The sequence below is a fragment of the Schistocerca nitens genome, chromosome 9 (genome assembly GCF_023898315.1).
Source record: "Schistocerca nitens isolate TAMUIC-IGC-003100 chromosome 9, iqSchNite1.1, whole genome shotgun sequence".
NCBI classification, from domain to species: domain Eukaryota; kingdom Metazoa; phylum Arthropoda; class Insecta; order Orthoptera; family Acrididae; genus Schistocerca; species Schistocerca nitens.
The window spans coordinates 508,120,089-508,146,528 of record NC_064622.1 but is presented as its reverse complement, the minus strand read 5'-3'; the positions used below and the strand labels follow the sequence as shown (position 1 = coordinate 508,146,528).

General features: G+C 39.4%; 1 protein-coding gene across 2 annotated transcripts in view; it reads right to left on the bottom strand.

Annotated features, from left to right (window-relative positions):
• The window catches only part of LOC126203028 (origin recognition complex subunit 3), a 122,875-nt gene that overhangs the window by 51,401 nt on the left and 45,034 nt on the right, over positions 1–26,440 (bottom strand). For both annotated transcript variants that reach the window (XM_049937266.1, XM_049937267.1), the window contains exons 6-7: positions 24,011–24,170; positions 10,425–10,538 (exon numbers count right to left, since the gene is read on the bottom strand). In XM_049937266.1, the coding sequence (XP_049793223.1) occupies positions 10,425–10,538; positions 24,011–24,170 (274 nt within the window). The remainder of the gene's footprint in view (positions 1–10,424; positions 10,539–24,010; positions 24,171–26,440) is intronic.

Below are 26,440 nucleotides of genomic sequence, written 5' to 3'. Positions count from 1 at the left end.
CCACACGAATTTCATAGTTTCCACGAACAGAAGAGCAACAGGCCCACGATGTAAAGATGGTGGATGAAATCAATTTCGCCACAAGAAATTCATACAAAGGGTTTTGTCAGTGGAAAAATTAAAGATTTCGATGCTCCATTAGTACATGTGATCGGGCATCGCTGAAGACGCTGCTCAATGACACAAGTCTGTGGGAAACTGCAACAGTGGGCAAAGTCGTCAATAAAAAGGGAGTTGGAGATGCCTGGTGGGAGACAGGCCATAATAGGGTTAATGGAGACAGCAAAGAAGGCGCCGCTCAGGACAGAACCCTGAGGCACACCATTTCCCTGGATAAAGGCGTCCAACAAGGCAGAAGGCACACGTACCTTGAAAACTCAGTCTTTTACAAATTCTTGAAGAAAACAAGGCATGCTGACACAGAGTACAGAGGATACCAGTCCTCCAGCAGGTGTCGTAGGCTTTCTCCAAACCTAAACACACAGCCACAGTCTGGTATTTCCGCAGAAAATCATTCATGACATGGGTTGACAAAGTGACGAGATGGTCAACTGCAGAACAGCATACTCAAAATCCACACTGTGTAGTGGTTAGTAAATTGCGAGACTCTAGCCACCATACCAAGCAGGCATTAATAATACGTTCCGTCACCTTGCAAACACAGCTGGTGAGAGAAATGGGGCGATAGCTAAAAGGAAGGTGTTTGTCCTTACCGGGATTATGTAAAGGTGTGACAGTGGCTTAACACCAACATCTGTGAAACATGCCATCTGCCCAGATGCGATTGTGCATATGAAGGAGAAAGTACTTGCCCACAAGAGAAATGTTCTGCAACATCTGAAAGTGAACATTGTCTGACCCTGGGGTGGAGGATTGGGATGAAGTGGTCTAGGTCCCACACAGTAAAGGCAGCATTGTAGCACTCATGATTTCTGAGAAGAGAACAGAATCGCCCGAGCCTTCTCCACTCGTTTCCTATGGAGGAAGGCAAGTTGATAGTGAGTGGAGCTTAAAATTTCTGCAAAATAGCTGCCCAAGATATTGGAGATAACAGTAAGGTTCACTATCACACCATCTGCTACTATATGACACCTTCTGCTACTATCAGGCTGGAAATCAGGGAATGGACCTTGGTCCCAGAGAGACATCCGAGATTGGACCACACGATGGCAGGGGGTGTGGAACTGCTAAACGAATTAGTAAAAGAAATAAGCTAGCTTTTTTGATATACCAAAGAATGAGATGACACTGTCCATGGAATTGTTTATAATGAATGCAATTTGCCATCACAGGATGAGTGTTAAAAAAGCGGGGATCATGTCTCCGCACACGAATTGCGTCTCAGCACGCCTCAATCCCTCAAGGCACTGGGACACGGTGTGGTAAAGAGGAAGTGCAAGGAATGGAACGTTCTGTGGCAGTAATGATAACATTTGCAAGATATTCTACCTGGTCATCACAACTAGGGAACTGTTGTTTCTTGAAGGTTGCCAGGGAGGAGTTAAGCCTCCAGTCGGCCTTAGAAAGCTGGCATTTGGGTGTGCACATAGGTGGGGAGGGGGGGGGGGTGTAGGAGTCAGCAAACAGAGATCACACAGGAAATGGTCACTCGAGTACATATCAGAAGGAGAAAGTACTTGCCCGCAAGAGAAAGGTTCTGTAACCTCTGAACGTGAACAATGTGTGACCTGGGGCGGAGGATTGGGATGAAGTGACAGCAAGCTGGAGACGATGGGCAAGCTGGGCAGTGCAGAAGAGCTCCAAATGGGAATAGGTGTGTGTAGAGTCTGAAAGAAATGCGAGTGCTCCCGTATTAAGGCAGATGAGGTTAAGTTAGCTGAGAAGGTCAGCCAAGAGGGCACCTCTTGATAAGTTCTGGGAGAGCCCCAAAGGGGATGATGTGCATTAAAGTCACCGAGCAGTGGAAAGGGGTGGGGGAGTTGCCCAATAAACTGGAGGAATTCTGCCTTGGTGACACCAAATGACGGAGGGATGTAAACGGTACAATGGGATAAGGTGAAGTGAGGAAGGAAAAACTAGACTGCAACATCTTTAAGCAGGGTAGTCAGGGATATGGGCTGAATATGAAAGTCATTCCAGATGAGCAGCACGACTCCCCCATGAGATGGAATGCCGTCCTTGGCGGGAAGGTCAAAGTGGACTGGGAAGAAATGCAAGAGCTCAAAGCAGTCACGAAGATACACTTTTATTTTCTGGACACAGAGAACAAGTTGACGCTGCAACCCCAAGAGCAGACAAAATTCCCCTTTGTTGGATCGAAGGACGTGAACGACCCATTGGAGGAGACTCATGATGAGAAAAGGGGAGGAAGAGGGGAAAAAATGAACGGGCATCACCTCAGTGGCTGCTGAGTGCCAGCTTTCGAAGACACACTGCTACAGGGTGCAGAGGCTGGAGGATCCTGCTCCATGAGATCTACAGAGGGGTCGGCACCCTCCTTCTGTCTGTGTGTGGAGTCCCGGGCAGAAAAACGGTTGCACCAGCAACACAAGGTTGGCTGGGCGAGGGTATCAAGTGGTGACACCATCGGAGAGGATCTCCCGAGTCAGCTAAGGAGAAGACTGATTGCCTTTGTTTGATTCCTTGGAGCCTTTCCTGTCAGCAGAGGAAGACTCAGATGTTTGTTGGCTGGATGGATATAAGATGTCTGCACTGGAGTATTCCTTCTGTCCTTTCCAGCCTGCCAATTGTGGGGCAGATGACTTTGCCTCATGAGGTGAATGTCTGGTGGCATGTTGCACAGCTGGAGGAGGAAACACAGATGCTACTGTGACAATGGCCAATTTTAGAACTGTGGTGCTGAATTTGACGTAACATTTCTGCGTGGCCTTGTCCTTCATGGAGCGAGATGTAGTAACAACAGTACTGCAAGAGCTGGATGGTAGAATACAGGGTTTCCGACTAGCCAACAACTTGTGAGCAACCGGTTAAGGCACTTTTTAATTCCCCCAGATCTCCTGGACGGCCCGGTCATCAAGAACTTGGGGCAATCTCGGAAGGAGGCAGCATGGTTGGCATTGCAATTGATACAGTGGGGAGCAGGAGGCAGACAATCACACTCTTGAGCATCCTACCACAGGTTACACAATAGGTCAGGTGTTGACATGATATTCGAGTGTGATTGTAATGATGACACTGGTAGCGGGTTCGGAATGTACGGTCAAACTGCGATGGCTTAATAGCCTATTTTGATCTTTGATGGAAGCATCTCTCTATCAAATTGAGGAAAAAAAGTATGTGTGAGCACTAAGGATGATCTACCATTTTCATCACCCGATGGACTGCAATGACACCCTGATCAGAGAGGTACATTTGGATTTCTGCCTCGATTAGACCATCGAGCAGCCTAGTGTAAATAACACCATGGGTTGAATTCAGTGTTCAATGGGCCTAAACATGAACAGGATAGTCACGGAGAAGCGAAGCTGCAAGCAGTTGTCATGCTTGTTATCAGAAGGAGTCTCCAAAAGCAAAGTGACATTGCTTGAATGAGAGCAGGATTTCACAGGACCAGTAACTGCACCAACGCCTTTCTGAATAATAAATGGATTTACCATAGCAAAGGACAGAACTGTCTTCAATACATGAAACCACGAGGAACCGTGGTGGGACTGGGAGAGTCTTTGAATCGTTAACCTCATTTCGTTTACTTTTAGTAGATGTCGACTCAGAAGATGATGATTGGCTCAATGAGAGAAAATCCCCAATGACTGCCACCAGCATCTCCGATGGCGTGCTCCTTCCAAATAGGGGGGGTGGCATGAGGATGCAGAAGACACATAATGTGTATCCACAGGATATGTGGCCTGTAACTGAAAAAGTGTCACAATGATCTCTTCATTGGCAAAAGATTCCAGAATTGTCCCCCATTCAGATCTCTGGGAGGTGACTGCCAATGGGAGGTGACCATGAGAAAAAGATTGAATAACCAATGAAAGGATAACATTCTATGGGATGTGGAATGTCAGAAGCTTGAATCTGGTAGGGAAGCTAGAAAATCTGGAAAGAGAAATGCAAAAGCTCAATCTAGCTATAGTAGGGGCCAGTGAAGTGAAATGGAAAGGAGACAAGGATTTCTTGTCAGATGACGATGCGGTAATATCAACAGCAGCAGAAAATGTTATAAAGGGAGTAGGATTCATTATGAATAGGCAGGTAGGGCAGAGTGTGTGTTACTGTGAACAGTTCTGTGACAATGTTGTTCTTATCAGCATTGACAGCAAACCAACACTGACAACGATAGTTCAGTTATACATGCTGATGTCGCAAGCTGAAGACGAGAGAGAGAGTAAAGGGTGTATCAAAAACAATCATCAATTTTGGTACGTCTATATTTCTGAAACTAATACACATAAACAATGAATTTTGTTTTTTGATTGACAGGAAACTCGCAAAGGTTTTTTGATGCCTTTTCATAGTTATCCAACATACTCCCCTTGAGATGCATGGTGTATGTCAATGCGGCATGCAAATTGTTCCCACACTGCTGCGAACAAGTCTTGAGTTACATCTTCCACAGCTGCTGTTATGCGATGTCTCAGTTCATTCATTGTTGTTGGTAACGGAGGCACATAAATGGAGTCTCTTATAACCCCCACAAGAAATAATCACATACAGTCAGATCTGGTTTCCCACAATTCCAGATGCCAGTGTGGCGGTGCCACATCCTGTTGGCAAATCAAGGTGTTCAAATCAGTCTCTAACTGTAGGAAAAGAAAGTTCTCAAGTATATCTCAAGTGTATCTCAAGTGTATCTTGATGTGCTTCCTGTAACAGTGTTCTTGGCAAAGAAAAATGGACCATACACCTTTTCCTGTGAAATTGCACGAACCACATTAAATTATGGAGAGTCCCTGTCATGTTGCAGAACTGCATGTCATTGTTCTGTACCCCATATTCTCAGATTATGACAGTTCACCTTTCCATTTAAGTGGAATGTTGACTCGTCACTAAATGTGGAAAAAATCCATCATCCTCCATCTTGCTATGAACGAAATTACAGAACTCCACAGGCTGTTGTTTGTCACCTTCATGAAGAGCTTGTAGTAGCTGAACTTTGTATGGTTTCATGTATAAGTGTTGATGGAACAAACACCAGGCAGACATTGGGTGCATGTTGAACTGTCGAGCTGCACGGCAAACTGATTTCTGCAGCCTCCTTGTGAAACTATGGCAGATGTGTTCAGTGCCTGTGTGAGACACTCAGAGACAGCCCGCCAATTTGCCTTTACAGAAACAACCTGTTTCTTGGAATTGTTCACGCCATCGCCTTATGCTGTGCAATAGGAGGATCCACACTGTACCTAGTACGAATGTCACACTGAACAGTTATTACTGACCTGCACTACACAAAACATAGAATACAAAACGCTTTCTGTTGCCCTGACGCCATTTTTACTAGAACTGGAACTGAATTGGGAGCATACTGCTGCTACATAGCGGGAACCATGTAAAACTCTAGAGTTTGCTCTATCTGACAGTAGGTTGTTCACACACATCTCAAACAACATAAGAGTTATGATTTTTTTTTAATCTGATGATTCTTTTTGATAAACCCTGTATATGACGATATACAATGGGTAACTCAGTGTTTAAAGGGAGATGAAAATCATGGTGGACTGGAATGCAGTTGCAGGGAAGGAGTAGAGGAAACAGTTACAGGAGAATATGGGCTTGTGATAAGGAATGAGACAGAAGAAAGACTAATTGCATTCCGTAATAAATTTCAGCTAGTAATAGTGAATACTGTTCAAGAATCACAAGAGGAGACAGTGAATTTGGAAAAGGTCACGTGATATGGAAAGATTTCACTTAGATCACATCATGGTCAGGCAGAGCTTCCGGAATCAGACAGTGGATTGTAAGTCATACCCAGGAGCAGATACAGACTCAAATCACAATATAGTAGTGATGAGTAGGCTAAACTTTAGGACATTAGTCAGGAAGAATCAATACACAAAGAAGTGGGATGCAGAAGTACTGAGTAATGACGAGATATGCTTGAAGTTCTCTAAGCAATAAGCAACAGCTCAATAGGCAGTACAGCTGAAGAGGAATGGACATCTCAAAAAGGGCAATCACAGAATTTGGAAAGGAGAACATAGGTACAAAGGATTAACTGCAAAGAAACCATGGGCAACAGAAGAAATACTTCAGTTGGTTGGTGAAAGAAGGGAGTACAAATATGTTCAGGGAAATTCAGGATTACAGAAATACAAGTTGCTTAGGAGTGAAATAAAAAGGAAGTGCCTGGAAGCTAAGACGAAATGGATGCATTAAAAATTTGAAGGATTCGAAAAAGAAACAATTGTTTGAAGGATTCACTCAGCATATAGGAAAGTCAAATTGGTGAAATTAAAAGCAAGGGTAGTAACATTAAAATCAAGGGTATGAACTGTTAAATGAATAGGGGAGAGCAGACAGGTGGAGAGAGTACACTGAAGGCCTCTATGAGGGGGAAGATTTGTCTGATGCGATAGAAGAGGAAATAGGAGTCGATTTAGAAGAGATAGGGGATTCAGTATTAGGTTCAGAATTTAAAAGATCTTTGCAGGACTTAAGATCAAATAAGGCAGAATGGATAGATAACATTCCTACTGTCTGACTTTCAGAAGAATATCATCCACACAACTCCCAAGACTGCAAGAGCTGACAAGTGCAAGGCTTATCGCACAATCAGCTTATCAGCTCAAGCATCCCAGTTGCTGACATGAGTAATATACTCAAGAATGGAAAAGAAAATTGAGGATGTGTTGGATGACAATCAGTTTGGCTTAAGGGAAGGTAAAGACTCCAGGGAAGCAATTCTGACATTGCAGTTGATAATGGAAGCATGACTAAAGAAAAATCAAGATACATTAGTAGGATTTGATGACCTGGAAAAAGTGTTCTACAATGTAAAATGGTGCAAGATGTTTGACATTCTGACAAAAATAAGGGTACACCATAGGTAGAGACGGGTAATATACAATATGTACAAGAGCCAAGAGGAAATAACAAGAGTGGATGACCAAGAATGAAGTGCTCAGATTAAAAAGGGTGTAAGAAACATTCAGGAGTGTGATTAAAATTCAAGGTTAAAGGATATCAATAACACGATTCACTTATGACACTGCTGTCCTGAGAGAAAATGAAGAACATTACATGATCTGCTGAATGGGATGAACAATCTAATGAGTGCAGAATATGGATTGAGAGTACATTGAAAGACAAAAGTAATGAGAAGTAGCAGGAATGAGAACAGCAAGAAACTTAACCTCAGGATTGATGATCACAAAGTAGATGAATGAAGGACGGAGCAAAGAGTACATCAAAAGCAGATTAGCAATGGCAAAAACGGCATTCCTGACCAAGGGAAGTCTGCTAGCATCAAACATAGACCTTAATTTGGGGAAGAAATTTCTGAGAATGTATGTTTGGAGCGCAGCATTATATGAGAGTGAGGTATGAACTGTGGCAATACTGGAACAGAAGAAACATTTGAGATGTAGTGCTACAAGCAAATGTTGAAAATTAGGTGGACTGATAAGGTAAGGTATGAGGTGGTTCTCTGTAGAATCAGGGAGGAAAGAAATATGGGGGAAACACTGACTTGGAGAAGAGACAAGATAATAGGACATCTGTTGAGACATCAGGGAATGACTTACACAGTACTAGAGGGAGCTGTAGAGAGCAAAAACTGTAGAGGAAGACAGAGCTTGGAATACATCCAACAAATAATTGAGGACATAGGTTGCAAGTGCTACTCTGAGATGAAGAGGTTAGCACAGGAAAGGAATTCATGGTGGGTCAGTTAGAAGACTGATGACCTTTTTTTTTTTAAAAAAAAAAAAAAAAAAAAAAAAAAAAAGCTGTGCCATACTGACTAAGAATCAGAATATGGTGTACACAGAAAGACAAGACATACAATAAGCAACTAACACCATTACAAACCAAAGATGACCAATACCAGAAGTCATCAGTAGTGAATATTATTTACCGGTGGGTGAGCTAATAGCATTAACTCTGTCTCTCTATTGTTTGACAAGGGAGAGAATTTAAGCAAAAACTACAGTCTCTTTTTATAAGGTCACTTATTAAGGAAACAGTTTAGGTTAAGTTAACAACACTATCCCAATACCTGGAAGTGCATGCCAGAATATGTGTGTTCCTATTCCACAGGATGACAAGTACCAAGGAAATATTCTGAAATGGCATATGTGTATGGTAGTTGTAAGCATGTGTGAGAATCGTATCCCTTGCAATGTACATCATACATTGGTCAGACCATCAGGATCATGGAGAGCTGGCATATAGAACACATGCTTATGACAGCAGAGCAAAACTACTGTTGCATAACACTGCCTCAGCACCTGTCATCCTGTGGAACATAACAACACAGGGATTCACTTCTAGTTATTGGGATACTGTTATTAAGGAAGCAGCTGAGACTAAATTAGCAGGTAGTCTTATAATAGATATGGGGGCTTTTGCTTAAATTCCACTTGGAATCCTGCTCTTTCTCTGGTCACACAACACAGAGACAAGAGTTAACACTACTTGCTCATGCAATGGTAATTAATACTCACTGCCGATAACTTCTGATGGGTCATCTTTGGTTGTGTGTTGGGGCTACTTGCTTACTGCGCATGTAGTCTTTTTTGCATGTGCCGCCTTGTCTCATTTTGCACCTGTCTGCATTCCCATAAGTTATTTGGAAGTTTTATTCGTGGGAAACTCAAGTTTCACAGGTTGATTTCTGTTGCACAGACTTTTTATAGTGTTTCCAGCTTTCAACCATTCCTTCTTTGCTTCGTATTGGCTTACCATCAGATCTGTAGATACAGCTGCTTTTCTTTTCTGCAAAGGTCTTTGAAACTGTCCTATTGGCAGCTTCTTTCTACCTTCCCCATAGTCTAGCATGCTTCTACAGCTTTGGATTTCTTTTCTAGCCATTCTTGTCTGGCCATTTTCATTTTCTTTCCATCCCATTTTTTGGACATCCGTATTAAATTTCATCTGTTTCTTTTGCTGTATTTTTATATTTTTTCATTTCCTCGATTAAATTCACTATCTCATGTATTATCCACGGATTTCTACTGATTCTTGTCTTTTACATATTTGATTTTCCACCGCATTCACATCTCCCAAAGCTTCCTCTTTGTCTTCTGTGTATTTTTTTCCTGTTCCCATCAACTGATGGCTAATACCCTTTACAGGACTGAACAATCTCTGGCTGTTGCAGTTTATTCAGTTGTCATCCCCTGAATTTACTAACTCTCTGCTGTCTCTCAGTTTTAACCTGCAGTTTGTAACCAATCTATAATGGTAACAGTTCACATATATCCTTGGTAATGAATTGCAGTTTAAAAACTGGTTTTAAAATCTATGTTACCATTACATAATTTCTCTGAAACCTTTTGGTGCCTCCAGGTCTTTTCCACATGTACTTTCTTTCATAATTCTCAAACCAAATATTAGATTAATTGAAGTGTGCTTGGTGAAAAATTCTACACGGTGGTTTCCCCTTTCATTCTTCTCCCTTAATCTGTGTCGTTCTACTATTCTTCCTTGTCATCCTTTTACTTCTATCTTTCAATCTCTTCATCTGCTGAGCTAGTAGGTATATAAACTGGTACCACTGTGGTGGATGTTGGCTTTGCATCTATCATGGTTACAATGATGCACTCATTATACTCTTCATTGTAGTTTACTTCCATTTCTGTTTTTTTGTTCATTACTCCTGTATATTTGAGTGTATGTTGATAACCTTCTACTCATCTGATTTGATTTCTTCTTCCCGCCAAAACACATCACCAATTCCCAATATAATTTTAACCTATCCATTTCTCTTTCTATATTTTCTAATTTACTGACCTGTTTATGGGATGTAAAATTCCACGACCTGACACATGCCAAGGAGTTTCATTTTTTCCTGATGACATCATCATCCTGAGTGGTCTCTGCCCAGTCAGTTTCTACCTCTGGTTCAGTGTACTTATTTTCTAAATTAAATTTTCTAAATTAAATATGCTGACACAAAACTACTGGTGCTGACAAGTAATTTTCCAGCATTAACAGTTTTGTATTGAGTCCAAATGTTGGGTATTTTGAAATCAATCACCATCTTTTGACACACACCATGAGGACAAGCAGTTGCCACATAGAGCAAAGCAAAGCCAATACTAAGACTCATGATTTTTTAGCAAAGAAATGGAAAACAGTAAAATTTTATAATATTTCATTTAAAACAATGCAGTTCTGCCTTTTAGCCAAAAAAACAGCAGGCTTGCCATGTTATCATTTAACTGAAATTTTCATGTTCCCATAACTATGTCATTTTAAGCCAAGAATATTTTTTTTTAACATGCAGTCCCCTGATATTTGTTACTGAACACTAAAGAAAAAAATTTAAAGTCTTTTACCTTGTATGCCTGTATAAATCCTTGTACAGAAAAGTCGTGAAAGAGAAATATGTCCATAAGGAATCTGAATGCTTTACTTCCCAAACGGAACAATATGTCTTCAGAAAACAGCACCTAAAGAGCAGAAATAATCACCTTACATCAGCAAAAAGAACACAAAACTCACCCACATTCTCTCTCTCTCTCTCTCTCTCTCTCTCTCTCTCTCTCTCTCTCTCCCCCCCCCCCTCCCTCTCTACCCCCCCCCTCCCTCTTCCCCCCTCAATTCCTTCCATCATGATACAAAGCAATAATTCTTCACAACAAAAAGTAATTAAGTCAAATTAAAACACTACATAATGTTCCAAACTATATTGAAATTTTATTATTCTGAAAAGAGGAGAGTAGAATCATTTTGACCTCAATCCATTTTTGTCTATAATATAATAACTTTCTACACAGTGTCAAAACAGAAGGCAATTGTTTGTCAGAGCATACAGCTAGACTATTCATTGTACAGTTTGATGCAAATCTATTTTTTGGATGTGAAAAAGCCCATGAATGACATTCATTAAGAAGCCTGAAGTAAGAAAGCAGAAAATGTTGATTTGTTTTCAAAATGGTTACAGAATCTCCCATGATTAATTCATGCATCAAAATACCATAGTTACACAACATAACAAACCTCATGAGCTGTAATGAGAAGGAAGAAGTCTTCATTGCTGAAAAAATTGCTGATACCTTAACAATACTTTATTCTGAAACTAGTTTAAATTGTAATACTCTTATAACACACATATCAGAAGATGTGTTATTACACAAAAAACTATGATGTCTGACATGCTGACAAACAATACATCTTGCATGTCTGTATGTGGATATAAATCTATTGCATGATAATTGAAAGTGAACAAGGTAACAAATTTAACAGCCCTAGTAGTTCAACAGTTTATACCACAAACTATAATGTTCACATAATAAACTATTGAAGCAATATTCTCCAACAACATGTGTATTATTTTCATTGTACATTGGGAACAGAGTTCCATATCACAGCCAGTAATGTCCAACCACAAAACATTAGCCCAGAGCACAAGCAACTGCAAGATGTGGGCACACTGTGTCTAAAAGAGCTGACATACTTAACAGACTTAAATTCAAATAAAAATGCATAGGATGCTCTATGTAAATGAACTGGAGCCCAAATACTGGTACCACTGGCCACTGTTGAGCTCCAGAGGAGACTGGTTTAAGAAAGGGACACATTACTGCATGCCATACTGGATGGCCTGAATCACAGCACAAGAAGCTGCTGCGCATACTGTACTGTAATGCAAGGAAATCACATGCTTCATGAATGTCCTCAAGTCACTAGTGGAAGGACACGACACACAGTAAAATATCATCAACATCTCAAACTCAGTTTTCCAGTATATCTTGTACTTGTCCACAATGATGCCAGGTGATTTTTTAATGCACTTATTAGCTTTAGGCATAATGTCTCTCAGATTTAAATACATGGTCATAAAATGAAGTTACTGTGAAGGCAGCTGGAATTCTAGTTTATTTTGTGAGTCTTTTGACTTACCACTAACAGTGACTAACTTGTCTGAAAGTGTCAAAGATTTTTTGAATATGTTTTTTATCAGCAAATTTTTAAGCTTTGTCAGCGTGACAGCTTAATGGCTTTCTTTTACCTTTTCCTAAATTACTGTACAGTTGATGTCATATTCAGAAATTTAATCACTTGTTATATAGCACTGTTTCCAGTTTCCACAATTATGTGTTTTCCTACTTTCCTCCTTTTTCTATAAAATGAAGATGTTCTGTAGCTTACATATACATAGTCTGAGTAAAGAAATGGGCAATTTAATGGGAGCTGGAATTAATATCAATATAAATTCTAGTGTAATTTAACAGATGTTTGTATTTCACACCCTTTTTGTAGGAACAATACCCTATGTAAGATTGTATTATGTCTACAAGTTTGTTCACTGAGCACTTAAAAGGAAAATTGTATTTGTTGCAGTTAAATCCCAACTCTTTAGTCCAATAATCACACTATCTCTTCCGTTTCTTCGAACAGATATATCTATTCAATGTAAGTAATCACATCAGTTGTTACCTATAGCAGTGGTTTAATGTCCAAATTGTTACGTTGTAAATACTTTAGAAGGATACCAAAAACCTTTACCTCGAATCAATCTTCCTTCTCAAAATGATCCCCACACACCTACCTTCTATGTGTTTTCACGAACACAACAATACCGGGTGGCCTACAGTTGCTGATCAGTGTGCTCACACTGAACGAACCTCTGCCCTTGTCGACTGACACCTCCAACCAATTGCACATTGCCTAAGTTCTCGTATTGAAAGATATGAACCACTTCATTCACCAACTCTCATCATCCCCACCCCATTACCACCTGGAGCCCTTCTCATCACTGTTGACATCTCTATACACCAACAACTCCATGTCCATGAGCTTGCTGCTATTAAACATCATCTCTCTCTATGTCCTTCCAACTTCAAACCCACCATCTCATTTCTTACACAACCAACTAATTATGTTCACATATATAGAATTTCTCCTTTGAGAAATACAAAAAAATCTGCAGTGAGACTGCAGGCATCCACATGATACCCTCTTATGCCAGCCTTTCTATGGGTTATATAAGTAAATTTTCCTTGTCTCCCAAAACTTCAGATCCCTTTTCTGGTTTATAGCCACGGATGATATCTTCATGATTTAGACCCAGGGCCAAGACACCCTTATCATCTTTTCTCCACAACCACAAGATGTTTTCCCCACTTGCTTCACTTGGTACTCCTCAACCTGATGTGCCACCTTCCTGGATGTCGACCTACACATCTCTGATGACACCATACTTCTGTTGATATTAAGCCCACTAACCCATCAATAGTACTTGCATTTTGACGTCTGTCACCTTTGCCTTCCCAAATATGAAATAGTCTGGTGACCAGTGAATAGCATATCTGCTGTGATGAGAATTCCCTTGCCCATTACGTTGAAGTTCCCACTAAAGGGTTTACACACAATCACTACCCCCCCCCCCCCCCCAAAACCTAGTCTACAGACAGATTTTCCACACCATATCCTCACACACTCCTAAGCTCACCCACCACCCCCAAGAAGCAGCTGCAATGGAGCAATCAGTATCATCCAAGCCTGAAACAACTGTACCCTATCTGTCAGCAGAACTTCGACTGTCTACAGCCGTTCATGGAAATTAAGATCATCCAACCCACAATCCTCCAACCCTCCGAAAGTGATAATATGTCATCCATCCAATCTACGTAATGTTCAGATCTATCCCTTTGCCACTCTCACTCCCAACTGCTCACTGTAGGCGTCACACTCCTACGGGAGACCCTGGTGTGAGACCTGCCCAATTCACTCACCAAGCACAACCCCACCAGAGGCAGGGCCACCTCTGAAAACAGCACTGATACACCTTATGCTACCTCTACTGCAGTTTCTGCACAGCATTTTATGTTGGCATGACCATCAACCAACTGCCCACCTGAATAAATGGCCACTGTCAACTGTGGATGGGAACAGAGCTGACCACCCAATGGCAAAAGAGTCTACTAAGCACAATGTGCTCAATTTCAGTGGCTGCTTCACAAGCTGTGCCACCTAGATCCTTACCCACAGTAGCACCTTTTCTGAGCTATGCGGATGAGAGTTCTTGCAATACATCCTTTGTGCCTATAATTCCAGTGGCCTCAATCTCCACTAACAGCCTGCTCCACACCCGCTTGCCCCAACACTTAACTTCACCAATCCTGCACCCACATGATGTTCTTTACCTTCTCCCCTTCCTCTGTTCTCTCACCTGCTCCCAACCCACTCTGCACCCTGTAATCTTTTATGTGGCACGAACTGACCAGTGCCAGTGAGTCTTACTCCCATCCCGTACACCTGCTGCCTTCCTCTGAGCTGTCGGTCACCCTTCCCTAACCCTGTCAACCCTGTCTCCCACTCCCTGCCTCCCGTCTCCACTCATGCATTCCACCCAACACAACTTCTCAACACCAGACTACCTGCAGAACTGCAGTCCCGCACTGTGTACTGTGTCAGCACATTGCAGCTCTACAAGTGTGTGTGTGATTTTTTTATTTTATTATTATTATTTCTTTCTATTCTCAGACGTTATGTCTGGTCAAAAATGGAAAGTGACACGGACCTTCATCAAGTGTGACTTCCTTTTAACTGTATGGTATATGTTATATTGCATTTAGGAACTTTCGGGTAATTGAACATGTATCAATAAATACGGATTTCTGTAGTTGTATATAGAAGTTTGGATGTAGCTGTATTGCTTTGATGTACTGGTGGATATTGTGTGGTATGACTCCTGTAGTTGATAGTATAATTGGTATAATGTCAACTTTATCCTGATGCTACATGTCCTTGACTTCCTCAGCCAGTTGGATGTATTTTTCAATTTTTTCTCCTGTTTTCTTTTGTTTATTTGTTGTATTGGATATGGATATTTCGATTAGTTGTGTTAATTTCTTCTTTTTATTGGTGAGTATGATGTCAGGTTTGTTATGTGGTGGTGTTTTATCTGTTATAATGGTTCTGTTCCAGTATAATTTGTAGTCATCACTCTCCGGTACATTTTGTGGTGCATACTTGTATGTGGGAACATGTTGTTTTATAAGTTTATGTTGTAAAGCAAGCTGTTGATGTATTATTTTTGCTACATTGTAATGTCTTCTGGGGGTATTCTGTATTTGCTAGTATTGTACATCCACTTGTGATGTGATCTACTGTTTCTATTTGTTGTTTGCGAAGTCTGCATTTATCTGTTGTGGTATTGGGATCTTTAATAATATGCTTGCTGTAATATCTGGTGTTTATTGTTTGATCCTGTATTGCAATCATGAATCCTTCCGTCTCACTGTATATATTGCCTTTTCTTAGCCATGTGTTGGATGCGTCTTGATCGATGTGTGGCTGTGTTAGATGATACGGGTGCTTGCCATGTAGTGTTTTCTTTTTCCAATTTACTTTCTTCGTATCTGTTGATGTTACGTGATCTAAAGGGTTGTAGAGGTGGTTATGAAATTGTAGTGGTGTAGCTGATGTATTTATATGAGTGATTGCTTTGTGTATTTTGCTAGTTTCTGCTCGTTCTATAAAAAATTTTCTTAAATTGTCTACCTGTCCATAATGTAGGTTTTTTATGTCGATAAATCCCCTTCCTCCTTCCTTTCTGCTTAATGTGAATCTTTCTGTTGCTGAATGTATGTGATGTATTCTATATTTGTGGCATTGTGATCGTGTAAGTGTATTCAGTGCTTCTAGGTCTGTGCTACTCCATTTCACTACTCCAAATGTGTAGGTCAATATTGGTATAGCCTAAGTATTTATAGCTTTTGTCTTGTTTCTTGCTGTCAGTTCTGTTTTCAGTATTTTTGTTAGTCTATGTCTATATTTTTCTTTTAGTTCTTCTTTAATATTTGTATTATCTGTTCCTATTTTTTATCTGTATCCTAGATATTTATAGGCATCTGTTTTTCCATCGCTTCTATGCAGTCGCTGTGGTTATCCAATATGTAATCTTCTTGTTTAGTGTGTTTCCCCTTGACTATGCTATTTTTCTTACATTTGTCTGTTCCAAAAGCCATATTTATATCATTGCTGAATACTTCTGTTATCTTTAGTAATTGGTTGAGTTGTTGATTTGTTGCTGCCAGTAGTTTTAGATCATCCATGTATAGCAAATGTGTGATTTTGTGTGGGTATGTTCCAGTAATATTGTATCCATAATTTGTATTATTTAGCATGTTGGATAGTGGGTTCAGAGCAAGGCAGAACCAGAAAGGACTTAATGAGTCTCCTTGGTATATTCCACGCTTAATCTGTATTGGCTGTGATGTGATATTATTTGAATTTGTTTGGATATTAAGTGTGGTTTTCCAATTTTTCATTACTATGTTTAGGAACTGTATCAATTTAGGATCTACTTTGTATACTTCCAATATTTGTAGTAACCATGAGTGGGGTACGCTATCAAAAGCTTTTTGGTAATCAATGTATACGTAGTGTAGCAACCTTTGTTTAGTTTTAGCTTGATATGTCACCTCTGTATCTATTATCAGTTGCTCTTTACATCCTCGTGCTCCTTTGCAACAGCGTTTTTGTTCTTCATTTATAATTTTGTTCTGTGTTGTATGTGTCATTAATTTCTGTGTAATGACTGAAGTTAATATTTTGTATATTGTTGGTAGGCATGTTATGGGGCGATATTTAGCTGGGTTTGCTGTGTCTGCTTGATCTTTAGGTTTCAGATAAGTTATTCCTTGTGTAAGTGTATCAGGGAATGTGTATGGGTCTGCAATGTAACTGTTAAATAATTTAGTTAGATGTGAATGTGTTGAGGTGAACTTCTTTAGCCAGAAATTTGCTATTTTATCTTTTCCAGGGGCTTTCCAATTGTGGAGGAGAAGATTAGTGTTTAACGTCTCGTCGACAACGAGGTCATTAGAGACGGAGCGCAAGCTCGGTGAGGGAAGGATGGGGAAGGAAATTGGCTGTGCCCTTTCAAAGGAACCATCCCGGCATTTGCCTGAAGCGATTTAGGGAAATCACGGAAAACCTAAATAAGGATGGCCGGAGACGGGATTGAACCGTCGTCCTCCCGAATGCGAGTCCAGTGTGCTAACCACTGCGCCACCTCACTCAGTCGGCTTTCCAATTGTGCGTAGAATTAATTGCTCGGGTGACTTCATGTTGCAAAATTATCACTTCACTTCAGGCATTTGTGGTATCATCTTGTATGTGTCTGTTTCTGCTTGTATCCACCGTGCATGCCTGTTATGTTGTACTGGGTTTGACCATATGTTGCTCCAGAAGTGTTCCATGTCTTATGTTTGGTGGATTGTCTATTTTTATGTGTGTGTTATCTATTGTTTGGTAAAATTTCTTTTGGTTTGTGTTGAATGTTTGGTTTTGTTTCCTTCTATTTTCACTTTTTTTGTATCTTCTAAGTCGTTTCGCCAAAGCTTGTAATTTTTGCTTCTTTTCATCTAATTGCTCTATTGCTTCTTGTTGTGAGATTTTACCTAACCTTTTTCGTTTTTTGTCTGTTATTTCATTTCTTATAAATTGTGTTACCTGTCTGATGTCTTTTCTCAGTTTTTCTATTCTGATCTGTAGCCTGTGTTGCCATGCTGGTTTTGTGGGTTTCTTCTGTGTGTTGGTTGGTTCTGATCTCTGTCTAGTGTGTATATTTAGTGTAGTGAGTGCTCCTATATAAACCAGTAGTTGTAACTCTTCCATTGTTGTGTTTTCATTTATTTTGTTGTGTATGATTGTGTTGACAGTTTTTATTGTTGTTTCGACTTGTGGGTTATTTGGCGGTCTATGCAAGAATGGTCTAATGTCTGTATTTGTGTCTTTGTATTCTATATATGTCAGCTGAAATTTTTCTTCTATATCTAACATGTGTGTCACTTCGTTTTCTATTTGTGCTTGTTCTGGTGGCTGTCTTAAGATTTCGTTTTCCTCTGATTGTTTAATTGATGCGTGTTGTTCTTTGTTTGTTTGCTCTGGGATGTTTGAGTCCATTACTGTATTTTCTTATTCTTCTGATTGCACATTATTTTGTTCCAGTATTTGTTGTACTTGTTGTTTGATGTTTTCTAATTATGACTGGGGTATCCTGTTATTTTTGATTATTACACGGATCTGATCAGCTAGTCGTTGTTCTGTTCAAAATTTTAATTCTGGGTATCTGGTAATAAATGTTGTGTATACTTGTGATTTGTATCCAGCTGTGTTGGTTCCTAGGTTTGTTGCTTGGTAATAATAGAACATGAGGTGTCGATTTACTTCATCTGACCATCTCATCCTCTGTCTTTGTTTTCCTTCTAGGGTGGTTGCAGGAAGCATATCCTGCAAAACACCTCTATTTGTATTTAAATCATTTTCCAGTTGGCTAGCAGTGTCGTTACCATTGTGGGCGGGCATAGGGTTCAAGCGTCGTCCCCGACCATGACGGCGCTTGTCCGAGGCTTCTTTAGTTCTGTCCTGAACCAACTAATCACACTAAAGGGGGGTTAGCCCTATTAATGGTTTGTTCTTTTCGTCGCCTTTTACGACTGGCAGAACATACCGGAGGCCTATTCTTTTCCCGGGCCTCCACGGGTTTTATTATTATTATTATCTTTACTTTCTCAGACGTTAAGTCTGGTGAGGAATGGAGTGACGCGGACCTTTATCAAGCGTCACTTCCTTTTTGCTGTACGGTATATGTTATATTGCATTTAAGAACTTTCGGGTAATTGAACATGTATCAATAATTACGGATTTCTGTAATTGTATATATATGTTTGGATGTAGCTGTATTATTATTATTTCTTTACTTGCTCAGACTTTTTAGAAGTCTGGTTAAGAATGGAGTGACGCGGACCTTTATCAAGCGTCACTTCCTTTTTGCTGTATGGTACATGTTATATTGCATTTAGGAACTTTCGGGTAATTGAACATGTATCAATAATTACGGATTTCTGTAATTGTATATATATGTTTGGATGTAGCTGTATTGCATTGATGTATTGGTGGATATTGTGTGGTATGACTTCTGTAGTTGATAGTATAATTGGTATGATGTCAACTTTATCCTGATGCCACATGTCTTTGACTTCCTCAGCCAGTTGGATGTATTTTTCAATTTTTTCTCCTGTTTTCTTTTGTATATTTGTTGTATTGGGTATGGATATTTCGATTAATTGTGTTAATTTCTTCTTTTTATTGGTGAGTATGATGTCAGGTTTGTTATGTGGCGTTGTTTTATCTGTTATAATGGTTCTGTTCCAGTATAATTTGTATTCATCATTCTCCAGTACATTTTGTGGTGCATACTTGTATGTAGGAACGTGCTGTTTTATAAGTTTATGTTGTAAGGCAAGCTGTCGATGTATTATTTTTGCGACATTGTCATGTCTTCTGGGGTATTCTGTATTTGCTAGTATTGTACATCCGCTTGTGATGTGATCTACTGTTTCTATTTGTTGTTTACAAAGTCTGCATTTATCTGTTGTGGTATTGGGATCTTTAATAATATGCTTGCTGTAATACCTGGTGTTTATTGTTTGATCCTGTATTGCAATCATGAATCCTTCCGTCTCACTGTATATATTACCTTTTCTTAGCCATGTGTTGGATGCGTCTTGATCGATGTGTGGCTGTGTTAGATGATACGGGTGCTTGCCATGTAGTGTTTTCTTTTTCCAATTTACTTTCTTCATATTTGTTGATGTTATGTGATCTAAAGAGTTGTAGAAGTGGTTATGAAGTTGCAGTGGTGTAGCCGATGTATTTATATGAGTGATTGCCTTGTGTATTTTGCTAGTTTCTGCTCGTTCTAGAAAGAATTTTCTTAAATTGTCTACCTGTCCATAGTGTAGGTTTTTTATGTCGATAAATCCCCTTCCTCCTTCCTTTCTGCTTAATGTGAATCTTTCTGTTGCTGAATGTATGTGATGTATTCTATATTTGTGGCATTGTGATCGTGTAAGTGTATTGAGTGCTTCTAGGTCTGTGTTACTCCATTTCACTACTCCAAATGAGTAGGTCAATATTGGTATGGCATAAGTATTTATAGCTTTTGTCTTGTTTCTTGCTGTCAATTCTGTTTTCAGTATTTTTGTTGGTCTTTGTCTATATTTTTCTTTTAGTTCTTCTTTAATCTTTGTATTATCTATTCCTATTTTTTGTCTGTATCCTAGATATTTATAGACATCTGTTTTTTCCATCGCTTCTATGCAGTCGCTGTGGTTAACCAATATGTAATCTTCTTGTTTAGTGTGTTTTCCCTTGACTATGCTATTTTTCTTACATTTGTCTGTTCCAAACGCCATACTTATATCATTGCTGAATACTTCTGTTATCTTTAGTAATTGGTTGAGTTGTTGATTTGTTGCTGCCAGTAGTTTTAGATCATCCATGTATAGCAAATGTGTGATTTTGTGTGGGTATGTTCCAGTAATATTGTATCCATAATTTGTATTATTTAGCATGTTGGATAGTGGGTTCAGAGCAAGGCAGAACCAGAAAGGACTTAATGAGTCTCCTTGGTATATTCCACGCTTAATCTGTATTGGCTGTGATGTGATATTATCTGAATTTGTTTGGATATTAAGTGTGGTTTTCCAGTTTTTCATTACTATGTTTAGGAACTGTATCAATTTAGGATCTACTTTGTATATTTCCAATATTTGTAGTAACCATGAGTGGGGTACACTATCAAAAGCTTTTTGGTAATCAATGTATGCGTAGTGTAGAGACCTTTGTTTAGTTTTAGCTTGATATGTCACCTCTGCATCTATTATCAGTTGCTCTTTACATCCTCGTGCTCCTTTGCAGCAGCCTTTTTGTTCTTCATTTATAATTTTGTTCTGTGTTGTATGTGTCATTAATTTCTGTGTAATGACTGAAGTTAATATTTTGTAGATTGTTGGTAGGCATGTTATGGGGCGATATTTAACTGGGTTTGCTGTGTCTGCTTGATCTTTAGGTTTCAGATAAGTTATTCCATGTGTAAGTGTATCAGGGAATATGTATGGGTCTGCAATGTAACTGTTAAATAATTTAGTTAGATGTGAATGTGTTGAGGTGAACTTCTTTAGCCAGAAATTTGCTATTTTATCATTTCCAGGGGCTTTCCAATTGTGCGTAGAATTAATTGCTCGGGTGACTTCATGTTGCAAAATTATCACTTCAGGCATTTGTGGTATCATCTTGTATGTATCTGTTTCTGCTTGTATCCACCGTGCATGCCTGTTATGTTGTACCGGGTTTGACCATATGCTGCTCCAGAAGTGTTCCATGTCTCTTATGTTTGGTGGATTGTCTATTTTTATGTGTGTGTTATCTATTGTTTGGTAAAATTTCTTTTGGTTTGTGTTGAATGTTTGGTTTTGTTTCCTTCTATTTTCACTTTTTTTGTATCTTCTAAGTCGTTTCGCCAAAGCTTGTAATTTTTGCTTCTTTTCATCTAATTGCTCTATTGCTTCTTGTTGTGAGATTTTACCTAACCTTTTTCGTTTTTTGTCTGTTATTTCATTTCTTATAAATTGTGTTAACTGTCCGATGTCTTTTCTCAGTTTTTCTATTCTGATCTGTAGCCTGTGTTGCCATGCTGGTTTTGTGGGTTTCTTCTGTGTGTTGGTTGGTTCTGATATCTGCCTTGTGTGTATATTTAGTGTAGTGAGTGCTCCTACATAAACCAGTAGTTGTAACTCTTCCATAGTTGTGTATTCATTTATTTTGTTGTGTATGATTGTGTTGATAGTTTTTATTGTTGTTTCGACTTGTGGGCTATTTGGTGGTCTATGCAAGAATGGTCTAATGTCTGTATTTGTGTCTTTGTATTCTATATATGTCAACTGAAATTTTTCTTCTATATCTAACATGTGTGTCACTTCATGTTCTATTTGTGCTTGTGCTGGTGGCTGTCTTAAAATTTCATTTTCCTCTGATTGTTTAATTGATGCGTGTTGTTCTTTGTTTGTTTGCTCTGGGATGTTTGAGACTATTACTGTATTTTCTTCTTCTTGTGACTGTACATTATTTTGTTCCAGTGTTTGTTGTACTTGTTGTTTGATGTTTTCTAATTCTGACTGGGGTATCCTGTTATTTTTTATTATTACACGAATCTGATCAGCTAGACGTTGTTCTGTTAAAAATTTTAATTCTGGGTATCTGGTAATAAATGTTGTGTATACTTGTGATCTGTATCCAGTTGTGTTGGTTCCTAGGTTTGTTGCTTGGTAATAACAGAACATGAGGTGTCGATTAACTTCATCTGACCATCTCATCCTCTGTCTTTGTTTTCCTTCTAGGGTGGTTGCAGGACGCATATCCTGCAAAACACCTCTATTTGGATTTAAATCATTTTCCAGTTGGCTAGCAGTGTCATTACCATTGTGGGCGGGCATAGGGTTCAAGCGCCGTCCCCGACCATGACGGCGCTTGTCCGAGGCTTCTTTAGTTCTGTCCTGAACCAAGTAATCACACTAAAAGGGGGGTTAGCCCTATTAGTGGTTTGTTCTTTTCGTCGCCTTTTACGACTGGCAGAACATACCGGAGGCCTATTCTTTTCCCGGGCCTCCACGGGGGTTATTATTATTATTATTATTATTATTATTATTATTATTATTGTTATTATTATTATTATTATTGTTATTTTACAGTGTGTATGGAAGCCAGCCCACATGCAAGCTTACTATTAGGACAGTATGAGAGTCAGTGCACCACTGCCGTTTTCTCAGTGAATGGAGCTCTCTCTCACACATGCGTTGCATCGAGGTGGAAGATCGGAAATGGCAATTAAGTATAGCTCTCACACCATGTTACCTGTAACTTTAGCTGCTCACATAGTTTCCCGTTTTAAAATTTTATTGTTTTGTTTTATACTTCCTACACACTCAATTCAATTTTCGTTACTTTACACAATTCTACTTTTATAATCTTATTATTTTATACTTTTTACAGTTTACAGGTCCTCTGTTCTACACTCTTAATATCTGAACGATGATTCTAACATAATTTTACTTTTTTTTTTTTATTTTATGCAAGTTACTGTTATGTTTTAGCAAATGTAAATACAGTATGCTCATCCCCATTGTTCTACACTCTTGGACTTTTAATGATAAATTTTCTACGCAATTTTCCTTTTTATTATTTTAGTGTAAAACGCTCTTTTTATGCAAATTACTATAATGTTTTACTAAATGCAAATCCATGATGCTCACAGCACAGCTCCATCTCTTCCTTTCTGGCTTCTTCCCCCCTCTCCCAGTCTCTCTCAGTCTATTCGTCTCCCTCTTCCCTCTCTCCAACAATTAGATATTTAAAACTTGGACAACAGTTGCACTCCGTAGTATTCAGATGTGACGTTCTGATACAGACACAAGTTGCTCACCCAACTACATATGTCAATTCAACATTTTCTATTTTTTGTAAAATAATAGACAGTACAGCATCAGACAGAAACCAATCATTCTGTAAAAAATACTACCAGGACTGAAAAGTAAAAAATATATTACAACTGTTTTCAGTCTTTCTTACGTGCCTTTTGTCAAATCAGTATTTCTACAATTATGTGACTTGTTTACCTTTAACCTTTGATTGTTTACATCCTGCCAGAACATTCTGTATCAAAAAAAGGTACACTGGCCTCCCCAATGATTCAGTAGGCACCACTTTAAAAGAGAGAGAGAGAGAGAGAGAGAGAGAGAGAGAGAGAGAGAGAGAGAGAATGTAAATACTGCCTGTTACCCTGCACAAGAAGTCAGCAGTTATGAACTACACAAAAACTTCACGCACTGGTAATCTTGCACCACAGTAACTGCATCATTTGTCAAAGACTGTAAGTTTTATGAGTGTTTAATGGTAAATACTTATTTCAACTGAGCCATGTAGTTTTTTACTTATTCATACAAGTGTGTCACTAACTCTACTAACTAGTAACCACTATATAAGAATTTTTTTATTGGCACTACTACATATTAATACCATCTGCTAACTTATTTTAGATAAGATACGCATTTACAACATAGGTACTTACATTTTCAATAACATTGTTCACTGTAGCTGTTGATGAGGTTATCTGAAACAGCTGTATTCGAACTCTGGATGAAACATTGTACGGCAGGCTACGGCTGATAGCCAGGGACGAAGTTGCCACACCGACTATGATTATGATCGGCAACTGTGGTACATAAGCACTGCAAACAAAACTTAAGGTATCACATGGTGGCTTTTTTTCGTTGATTTTAAGAACTGTAAGAATGAAACACAAACTTCAATAGTAACTCACTTTTTAAGAACTGAAATTTTTGAATGCATGGTTAGGGTGTAGTATTAATACAGCCCATTTTTTTAAGAGCACTCAGGTTTCTCAATCCTGGAGATGTGGAACATGTGCTTGCTAACACACTGTTTTCAAAAACATTAATTTAATACATATATTAGCCAAGAAAGTTTCTAATGTGTACAACAAGCTCGTATCTTAAATTTTATTCCATAAAATTGGTTCTCTCTAGTTTATCTTCTTTCGAGACACTTTGATGTCCTTTGTGGAATGGGTTATGGCCAAATATACAGAATTACAGAAGATTGTGCTCTCTATAAAGTGGAATGGGTGTAAAAATGAGTTCAGGGAGTTTGCAGAAGGCAACAAATTCAAAGTCACGTAATAACAACAACACAAGTATGCAGCTACTATCTAAAGTTATCTCCATACTGAACATTCTAAGGACTACATTTTCAGCTGGTGTTATCAAAAAGTGAGGTACATTAAGCCATATTTCTGCTAACATTTCTCCATTTCTTTTTGTTTCCTAGGCCCCATCATTTACCCATTACCAGTAGCACATGATGCATTGTCATCACCAGTAAACTATCGGTAGCTTCATGCTTTGTAACATGCTGGTCAAACACAGTCACCCTCACTCACTTTTTCCTTGTTTAGAAACAATGGCCATTTTACATATTATTCTATATTCTAGCACTCAATATCTTCCATATAAATAGAAATGATGTCTGATTTTGCATTCTTTTTTAAAGCAGTTTTGAAATTACCCTGCATTCCTACAGCTCTAAATTATGTCTTACGAAAATCTTATGTACACTGCATTGTACCTCCATAGCAACTGTGTATTATGAAGCCCTGGAATGACTAGGTGACAGGAAATTCTTTCAAACATTTTACAATGACTATATATATTGTCTTTAAATATGTCTGCTTGTGTCTGTATGTGTGTGTGTGTGTGTGCGCGCGCGCGAGTGTATACACGTCCTTTTTTCCCCCTAAGGTAAGTCTTTCCGCTCCCGGGATTGGAATGACTCCTTACCCTCTCCCTTAAAACCCACATCCTTTCGTTTTTCCCTCCCCTTCCCTCTTTCCTGATGAGGCAACAGTTTGTTGCGAAAGCTTGAATTTTGTGTGTATGTTTGTGTGTCTGTCGACCTGCCAGCACTTTCATTTGGTAAGTCACATCATCTTTGTTTATATATATATATAAACAAAGATGATGTGACTTACCAAACGAAAGCGCTGGCACATCGATAGACACACAAACAAACACAAACATACACAGAAAATTCAAGCATTCGCAACAAACTGTTGCCTCATCAGGAAAGAGGGAAGGAGAGGGAAAGACGAAAGGATGTGGGTTTTAAGGGAGAGGGTAAGGAGTCATTCCAATCCCGGGAGCGGAAAGACTTACCTTAGGGGGAAGAAAGGACGGGTATACACTCGCGCGCGCACACACACACACACACACACACACACACACACACACACACACACACACACACATATCCATCCACACATATACAGACACAGGCAGACATATTTGAAGACAAAGAGTTTGGGCAGAGATGTCAGTCGAGGCAGAAGTGCAGAGGCAAAGATGTTGTTGAATGACAGGTGAGGTATGAGTGGCGGCAACTTGAAATTAGCGGAGATTGAGGCCTGGTGGATAACGGGAAGAGAGGATATATTGAAGAGCAAGTTACCATCTCCGGAGTTCGGATAGGTTGGTGTTAGTGGGAAGTATCCAGATAACCCGGACGGTGTAACACTGTGCCAAGATGTGCTGGCCGTGCACCAAGGCATGTTTAGCCACAGGGTGATCCTCATTACCAACAAACACTGTCTGCCTGTGTCCATTCATGCGAATGGACAGTTTGTTGCTGGTCATTCCCACATAGAATGCGTCACAGCGTAGGCAGGTCAGTTGGTAGATCACGTGGGTGCTTTCACACGTGGCTCTGCCTTTGATCGTGTACACCTTCCGGGTTACAGGACTGGAGTAGGTGGTGGTGGGAGGGTGCATGGGACAGGTTTTACACCGGGGGCAGTTACAAGGGTAGGAGCCAGAGGGTAGGGAAGGTGGTTTGGGGATTTCATAGGGATGAACTAAGAGGTTACGAAGGTTAGGTGGATGGCGGAAAGACACTCTTGGTGGAGTGGGGAGGATTTCATGAAGGA